Source organism: Dipodomys ordii, unplaced genomic scaffold (genome assembly GCF_000151885.1).
Source record: "Dipodomys ordii isolate 6190 unplaced genomic scaffold, Dord_2.0 Scaffold40, whole genome shotgun sequence".
Classification (NCBI taxonomy): Eukaryota; Metazoa; Chordata; class Mammalia; order Rodentia; family Heteromyidae; genus Dipodomys; species Dipodomys ordii.
The window spans coordinates 13,700,054-13,709,500 of record NW_012267256.1 but is presented as its reverse complement, the minus strand read 5'-3'; the positions used below and the strand labels follow the sequence as shown (position 1 = coordinate 13,709,500).

Genomic DNA, 9,447 nt, shown 5'->3' with positions numbered 1-9,447 from the left:
ATTTGTTAGGAAATGGAAAGACTTGGAAAAAATTATATTAAGTGAAGTAAGCCAGGCCCAAAGAAACATAGGTCCCATGGTTTCCCTTATTTGCAACATTTTTATTCTTGTAAACAATGTATTTTTATCTCATTCACTCTTCATCTGCCTTTCTGTTTCTCTCCTGCTGGTCCCGATTCCCCCAAGAGTCCACCTTTTACCTTCACATATTTTGTTTGTTTGTTATTTATTTAGAGATCTAAATTTCCCAAATGAGAGAAAATATTTAATATTTGTCTTTCAGAGCTTGGCCTTATTCCTCTTAACACAATGAGCTCTAGTTCAATCAATTTTCCTAGAAACAACATAACTTCTTTTTTTTTCCCCTTTACGGCTGTAAAACATGCTTTTGTGTATATTTACCACATTTCCTTTTTCATTCATCTTTTGATGGGAACTTAGGCTTTTATTCCGCAGGCAGTCTATTGTGAATAGTGCTGCAGTCAGGGTGGATGAGAGGGTATCACTATTGTATGCTGGTTCTCAATCCTTTGCATGTTTACCTGGGAGTTAGACAGCAGAATCTTTTCTATTGTTGGAAGAACCTCCATACTGTTTTCCATAGTGTCTGGGCACTGCGGAACCATATAGTTCCACCAACAGCATTTGCCCATCATCAACATTTGTTATTGTCTTGTTCTCCTGATGATAGCAATATGACTGGGTGGTGTTAGAATCTCAGTATTTTTTATTGTGTTTATCTTTATGACTAATGGTATTGAACATTTTTCATGTATTTCTTGGCCATTTATATTTATTCTTTGAGATCTGTTCTCTTCCCTACTTGCTGATTGGATTATGAGTTCTTTCGCTGTTTATTAACTTTTTAGTTCTTTATATATTTTAGTTATTAATCCTTTGTCAGATGAATAGCTGGCCAAGATTTTGTTCCCATTAGGTGAGCTGTCTCTTCATATTGGTAATGTTTCCTTTATAGTGCAGAAGCTTTTTAATTTGATAAAATCCCAGTTTTCAAGTCTAGCTAGCAGCTCTCTTTAAATGGCAAAGTTAATTATTTGCAATATAAATATTTTGTTAAAAAAGTACATATTTGTAGATTGCTTATGAGTATGATTTTGAACAATTAGGTTGATAAGTTTATGTCGCTAAACCTTCCATTTAAATTTCTATTAAAATCAGACTTGCTTATTCTTATTCATAAATAGAACAGGTAATTTTCACCTATACTTTATTCGAACAGTTTTATTGTTTGATTTTTTTACGTGAATTGTTCAATCTAAAAAGAACTTTGTTGCGTATGATAAAGTCAACATCTAAATTTGCTTTTTTCCCTATGTAACTTAATCGTTGGGTTTTTGTTATGAATTCACTCAGCTTTTCTTTTCATCATAGCTTATAGTATTTTTAAAATTCTATGTGAATATTTTCCTCTCCTGTAGAAGTCAATTCTCAGTGAATGTTTCTCCATTGTCTGCGTGGTAGTTCTGTGCTGGTATCTCTGTATTTTAAAGTACTCTCCAACACGGATGAAATCTGTTTGCTTTTGTTATCGTTACAAGTTCCCATAAGATAACAGAGCAAATATGTGGGACTTGGGTTCCCTGATGTGAAAGTTCAAGTTTACTCCAGCCACATTGAGTCTAAAACACCTGGCACATGTGACTGGGAGTAAGGATTGGCCTTTCCCCCCCACTTTTGATAGTAAATTAAGATGATACCTTCCCTCTACTGGCTTCTTGATAAATATTTGTGGGTTGAATTGCATTGAACCACAGGGCATGAGGCCTCTCTAAGGAGCACTTCCCCTTCTCCATCTCTCTTGTGTTTTCTCCTTCTCTTAGCTGCGGTCCAGCGCGGAGCTCCATCCAGACCTCCTCACAGACTGCCTCACAGTGCAGCCCCTGCAGCCAGCCACTTCCCCACGAGATGCTCCTGCAGAAGGCCCCTTGGGCTGCTCCCCCAGGTCCGGTCCCGACCTCTATCCAGGTAAGAAAGCACATGCAGAGCCAACCACAACCATCCTTCTTTAGGCCTTTCGCTCTGGGTAAAGGGAATGTCACATGAGGAACAGTTGCATAAAACCATCTTGTGTTTGGCTTCATCAATGAGCTACACATTGTTCCCCTCCCTTTGTGATTCCTGAGCTATGTTTGGTAACAGACTCTTTTGTTTTTGTTTTTCCTTGTCCAGAAACACTGTTAAATAATGCATTAGCTCTTTTAATTCTGCCAGAAGTTCAGTGCACCCAGCCCTCCCAGCTATCTTAAATGTACTGACTTGATTTAGACTCAGAGGAAATGTACCCCCCCCTCCCGTCCTGTCCCCACCTTTAAATAGGTTACAGGCTGAAGGTAGATTGCTTAGTGGAAGAGTCATGGTTGTCTTTGCATTTGAAAAAGAAGCTCCAAATTCCCCAAGATTGACCGTAAGAATATTCATTAAATCCTCTCCCAACTCTTGAAAGAGAGGAGAGGGGAAGGCAACGCAATCACCTTCCTGATGCCTGGGTGTGAATATTAAATGACTTTAGGTTTGGAAAATTGCATGTACGTGGTGAAAAGTTTGAAAAGATTAATGTACTATAAGGAAGTTATTTTTTACTCAATTTCTTAGCCTGCATTTTTGTGCACTTTTTGCACTACAGTGGTGATGTACGTGCACAAACATAATTATTACCATTGCATACAGAAAGCTGTTACTGTATGCTGTATGGAAATCAAGGTCAGAGCTGCACCCCACTTCAGACCCTGAGAACTTTCTATTTGCTCTGAATTAAACTTCCCACCCACTGTCACCTCCACCAGACGCCATATTCAGGATTGGCAGCAAGCTGGTCTTTTCTTTTTCTTTTGAAAAGCACTAATTAAGCCATAAATAATGAAGCATTAAGAAAACAGAATGAAGAATTTACTGATGAATTCCAGTGGAATAAGAGCAAGACACCCTTGTGGAGTATTTATTACATTTATTCAAACATGTATATAATACACTTTGCTCATGTATTCTCTCTCTTTCACACACACACACACACACACACACACACACGTACACATTTAATATCTTCTCTTGTTCCCTTTTGCATAGCTTTTTGTATGTCCTAGGGTTTGAAGTCTGGGCCTACGTGCTATCCCTTAACTTTTTTACTCTATTGTTTGGGCCACAGCTCTACTTCTGGGTTTTTGATGGTTCATTGGAGATAACAGTCTCATGGACTTTCCTGCCCAGGCTGGCTTTTGAACTGTGATCCTCAAATCTCAACCTCCTAAGTAGCTAGGATTACAGGTATGAATTACTGGCACCTGATATTGTATAGCTTTTTAACTTAATAGTACTGCAATGGACCAAATGCAGGAAAAATGGATATTAACCAATAATTTCAATAATACCAGTCACCAGCATTCCCATGATGGTCCAGTTTTAATGGCTCTTTAACAGTTCCTTTGGTTAAAACTCTTTTGGGGACCCATAGAAATGAGATTCAAAGTTAGAAGTTTGAAATAAGGTGCTTACACACACACACACACAATATGTAATAACACAGTTATGACACGTGCATAAATATTTGTATTAGATATGTACATGAAGAATGATTAGATTTTGATAATGTATTTATTCATATACACATATGCATGACTTGCCAAATGGTTGACATTTGAACATTTATTCCAGCACATGAAATTAACAATCAGGTTAAACATCCCATATAGTGTTCTCCTACTTCTTCAGTCATATATATATAATGAATATATGTGGATATATATATATATATATATATATCCCAAGAGCTATTTACAAATGACTGAGAAATGGATCAGTATTAAATATCAATAGTTTCCAGTGATGGGCTAGTCATGTTGCGTTGAGCCCTCCTGGAAATGGCTTGGAGAAAACCATGCTATTTGCAACTATGAGAGCTTTGTTACCCTTCCCACATAGCATGTGATCACCTTCAGAACCATGGCATTTTTGGGGTATGTTGCTGGATGTCTGCTAGTGTCTGCAAATTTTTGGAACTTTAAACATTGTAAGGTTGAGTTTGAGATGGCTTTGTGATTCCAAATAGATTCCTACTTTTTGTGTCACAATCTCACAAAGACCATGCGCTCGGAACCTTTGAGCCTCTAGCTGTGGTAAATGAGCTGCCACCAAGCGCAAGGAAGTTACTTTGCCTTAGCCATTGACCAAGCAGCTTCAGATAGGCAGACATTTTCTGGGACTCCGAGAATACTTGATACAGACAGTGACCATCTTAGGCAACTTTGTTCCTGAAACTTTACTTCTTCAGGTAGCTTATACCCATGAGACTTTAATCTCCCCTACTTCTGTATTCCTATTTCCTTCAGGCCCTATTTTATTTTCTTAGCATATATATATATATATATATATATATATATATATATATATATATACATTAGTTATTATATAAATACATAATACCACACACATACATGTATGTGCCTGATTATACCTTTCATTTTGCAGAGTAGGCAACAAACTCAGGCAGAACCAAGCAGGAGGAAAAGCTACAGAAGAAAACTTGTAGCTTTCCTGTGCAAGCGCTAGAATTGTACTTGTATTTGTACACCAGCTGCAAGCATGTGCTAAAGCTCTATGGAAAAAAAGTCAAACTGTGAAAAAAAATGTCAAAGGTGCCACAGGAAACTGTTCATCAATTAGCTGAATGTAAAATCTGAAGTGTTAAGGCATTGAAATGTAGATTAAGACTTAGCTAAATGGCAAAAATACTCGCAAGTTATTTCCTTCACTTTCTGTTATTCAAAACAAGGAAGATGTCTATTTAATGGTGGTCAGACTCTCATGCTTTTAAATGCTAGCAAACTGATTTGGTCTAAAAATATCTGTGCAGCTCTCTGTTGAGATGTATGTGTGGAAGGCTAGGAAGCAGTTAAATGTGGCCTTGAATGCTACAGTCTCATAGAAGCCACAGTAATTCAAGATTGAAAGTCTCCAGATGTCATGATTTTGCAATGGGTATTTTCACTGAGTGGTGAACCGTGATTTACAAGGTTTTAGGAGAAGAGATGGCTTCCAGAACATCAAGATAAACAGGAAAGATAGCAGTTCTAAGACCCAGACTTCTTTCCTTTTCCCCCCATTTGTCTCCTTTCCCCCCCAGTGCTGGGGATCAAACCCAAGGTCTAACACAAGCTCAGTGCCTCTGCCCCCCCACCCCCAGCTCCTGACACAAGAAATTCGTGTATCTCCTGAAATGTTGCCTTCCCTTATTGAAACAGCCCTTTCACATTGATAAGATGGAGCTTGAGTGAAATAGATTGCCTGAAAAGACTTTCATTTCTGTAGTAGAAAATAGGTGTCCCAGGTTAAAGCAACCAAATAAACTTGAGGCCATGCTGAGGATGACTTGAAATTGAAGTGTTTACTTTTCCACTATTCTGAAAATCCCAGGGCTCCCCAACCTGGCTCCTATACTGACCTAAGAGCAATGTTGTGATCTAACGGGAAGAAGGCCAGCCAGTGATGAACAAGCCTCAAGGATGGCTCACTTTTATTTTCTGCCCTTTTGTTCAGAGGTCCTGTGCCCCCCCAGGCCAGCCTGGAAATTCATTAATTTACTTGATGAATCAGATAGATTTATCCGTGGATTGAGATGTGAATGCCACTTTCAGGGCTTTCATACCAGTACTGATCTTCTGTTGTGCTCCTGTGATAAGCTAATGAAGCAGATAATCCTAAATTTTAGTGAAGGTCCAACATCACAGGCAGCTTAGAGCAATGCCTGTTCTCTGCAGAGTCCACTTCTTAACAAAGAATGCTCTGTGGAAGATGATCTGGTCCCTGGGTGACCACAAAAGCAATGGCTCCTTCCATCCCGAAGCTGGGCTGCAGATTTAGTAAGAAGATATGACCTCAGTCAGAGACACAAGTCAGGAGGGCATCATAGAGTCTCATGTGGCTGAGATGTTGGACTTCCATGGAAACCACTTTAATCAGATTAAGAACTAATGCAGCTAGACCCAGAGAAATCTACAAGAATGAGGGAGTTACACTGGTACCACTTCTTTTGGGTTATAAAATCGTGCTTCTGTTCCGTGTTTATAAGGTCCTGTTAAGGCATCTGAATTTTGAATGGAATGCTAAGGTTTTTATTTTTATTTTTTCAAGTAAAGTACACATTTTTATTTAAGTACCATATAGAAATGCAGAAGAAAAATAAACATTTCTTTTTAGAGCAGGGATTTTTCAAGCTGTATATGACCATTTCCTTCCTTCCTCATTCATTACTGAGAAATGAGGATTTCTCCCTTACAATATCATTAGTTTATGTGATAAATAGCACTATATTAAATCTATAGAAGGCCTAACTTTATACTTCCATACTTTGTGAAATAGTGTTTCATTTTAACATGACTTTATGGTATATGTCTTAATATATATTCTCCATTCTCAAATTGGATGTATTTGCTGTCTTTGGACAGCTTGTGACATTGTGTTAGAAATAATTTTCTATAAAAATGCCTCATATAGTCTGCTCCCAGAAAATGGTTGTTCATTTTGGGACGTTATTAGAGGGTACTAAATTGACACACAGATTTCCCAGTAGGTTAAACTTTACAGGAGAATTGTGAAGATAAAACATGATCTCCATAAAGATCTGTATAAAAAAAGACAGAACATGATTTTTAAAAGTGCACAGTTATTTCTGGCATTATCATTAGGAAGCACTTCTTTGTTCAAACTTCACACGTGTGAAGGGACAAGGAAACAACTCTGAGATGGCACTGGACAGAAGGACTTGGGAGATTGGGATACAAAAGAGATTTAAAGGATGCCTCCGACAACAACATTTTTATAGTATTTCTTTTGATGGTTTCTTAAGCTGCTTTCAAAAGCCAGTATTGTTTCTGAGGCATCTCTTGCACCAGATATCTACCAATTTGGATTGGAAAATCAGTGAGACTAGGCGCAAGTCTGGTATGGGTTCTGTTCACCTTAACTTACAGATAAAGCCCTTCCTACTCTCAGTCTGATCCTTGGGTGTACCCTAAGTAACCCAAAAGTCTTGTGAAAATGCAGTTTCCCCTTCCCCAGACTCCCTGCAGGGTCCTTTGTTTCTGATTCAGTAGGTCTGATTCCAACAAGCTGAATTTCTTTCAGATGATTCTGTCACCTTCCCAGATGACATTGGCTGCTGCCACAGAGTTCAGGGACCACACTGTGAAAACCATTCTTCTGGGCCATAAAAAATAATGTGACTCTGACTTCTAGGGCATCATGAACTGAATTCTGACCGGGAGAGGAGGAACGTATTAAGAGTAAGAATTTCTCTGGGGAATACATTTCTGCTGTTCACTTCAGAAAACCAAGGCTTGGATATTCAATTCACTATCCCCCACAAAGGTTGTATTGGTGTTGTTCATGTGTTGATTAACAGTAAGATCTAACAATCCCTCAACGAAAACACACACAAAAAGATAAAATGTCAATTCCAGCCAGCCAAGGCCACATTTGCACATGTGAAGCTACCGTTAATGTCTTTATATATTTCCAAGCTTCTTTCCCTGGTGCTTCAATATTCCACATCAACTCTCTTCCCTTGCCTTCCTTTGCATTTTTCATGCAAGATTAAGCTGAGTTACTCAGTTGTACGATACGCACACATTTTTGTTGTAACAATATTTGTATGGGTGAGTCAAAACAATTCCATACTTCAATGAAGAGAGAAAAATATAGTAAGGCTGGACAGTTGTAGCCTTTTTCCCCACATGATTGCACATTATTATTTCTATCATTTTTCCTTATTTAATACTATTTTGCCAGCATCCAGAAGGGAAGTCTGGATCTACTCTTGGTGTATTCCCAAGGAGGTCTTAAAGAAGAGATGAATGGCAAGACAGAGAATTCAGGATAGATTTTCTGAAATGAGAAGTTAATACCTTTCTATAGATAGGAAGTTATGGACCAATCATCTGGGCCCAGAGTTCTGACTTTCTGCTTCAAGCGAATTTAGCATCAGAGGAAAGAAAGAAATAGGTAGTTACATCTATTTCTTCTGAACAATAGAGGGGAAAAAAAAGAAAATGGGCATTTTCAGAGTGTTTATGGTCAGTGAAAATTCCTTTCTTGTATAGTTGTACAGGCACTAAAAAGAAACATGAGGAATAAATTGGACTTTAAACTGACTGAATTAACTTGGCTATAACTTGCCACACATTACGGTTATAAAGAAGTGTATTGTAGGAAATGAAATAAGTATTGTGAAATTTACTTATTTCCCTATAACCAACAGCCCTGGCTCAGAGTCAGGTTGTTTATATACTGTCTTTGTCACTATTGTCAGAGACTTACCATCCCTGTTTAGGTGCCCTGGCCTTGACTCAAACCATAAATAAACCACAAAAGTTAGGACAGCCTTCTTGAAGTCTAGGTTACAAGGTAGCTCTTGCCTTTTAAGTCTCTAGCTGTGACCTGGGCTTGTTCCTTGGATTCCAAATCTGTTCTCTCTCAATCAGCTTGGTTGCTTAAGTCTAGCTCCTGCTCCAACTCCTCTGACTACCCATCAGCTTTGATGTCGAGAAATGAACCTCATCCTAGAATTTCTATTGACCTCTTAACCACATTTTATGCAGTTAAAGGTTTATCAGCTTCAATGTATATGTTACTGTGGGGGTGTGAAAAAAAAGTTCTTTGTCTGCCTTCTAGGAATAAGCTGCTATAGAAGTAAGATCGTCACTAGTTGAAAGAAAAGGGGATAAACTGTCATCACAGTGGAACTTGTTCCTCAGGCTGGTTCAGAAGGATGTGAATAAGCATTTCTTAAGAAAGGATGTGCTTTGAGACAAATGCAATGTATCACCTGCCCAGAAGATTTTGTAGCATGAAAGGAATGTTCTAGGAGCCACTGTTCTGGTGCACCGGGCAATTTGAGGTTATATCTTTGGAGTCTGTTTTCTTAAGTAATTCTCAATTCATCTCTGACTGTGTACCATTTTATACAATCCCTATGATCATGTGTGCAGCTGATTTTTGCTAAATGTGATATATGTGATGTGTGTGTGTGTGTGTGTGTGTGTGTGTGTGTGTGTGTGTGTGTGTGAAAATACATCCTCTTCCTCTAACCCAAAGTTGCATCTTTGAGAGGAAATGCCACACTTACTGACTCTTAGGAGTTCTCAGGATCAGTAAGTGTTCAACATCTATTATTGAACTCTTATCCAAATACTCGGAAAATGCACACTCTGTATAGCACTGAGAGAACACGTACCACAAATTACTCACCACCCATATTCTTTTTTTGGGGGGTTTGATTTTTACAAATGAGAAAAAATTGCTAAAGAAATTGAGAATTTAATCCACATCAGATAGTGGAATAAAAGAAAACTGAAGCATACTTCTGTACATTTTGTATTCCAACACTTTGTCCACTCATTCACATTGCATTTTTAATTAAAGAAATCTACTATAGCT

The 9,447-nt window shown here is 38.2% G+C and overlaps 1 protein-coding gene across 1 annotated transcript in view; it reads left to right on the top strand.

The window, feature by feature from the left end:
* The window catches only part of Glis3 (GLIS family zinc finger 3), a 447,811-nt gene that overhangs the window by 372,828 nt on the left and 65,536 nt on the right, over positions 1-9,447 (top strand). Inside the window, exon 7 of the mRNA XM_013018480.1 lies at positions 1,842-1,986. Coding sequence (XP_012873934.1) covers positions 1,842-1,986 — 145 coding nt within the window. The remainder of the gene's footprint in view (positions 1-1,841; positions 1,987-9,447) is intronic.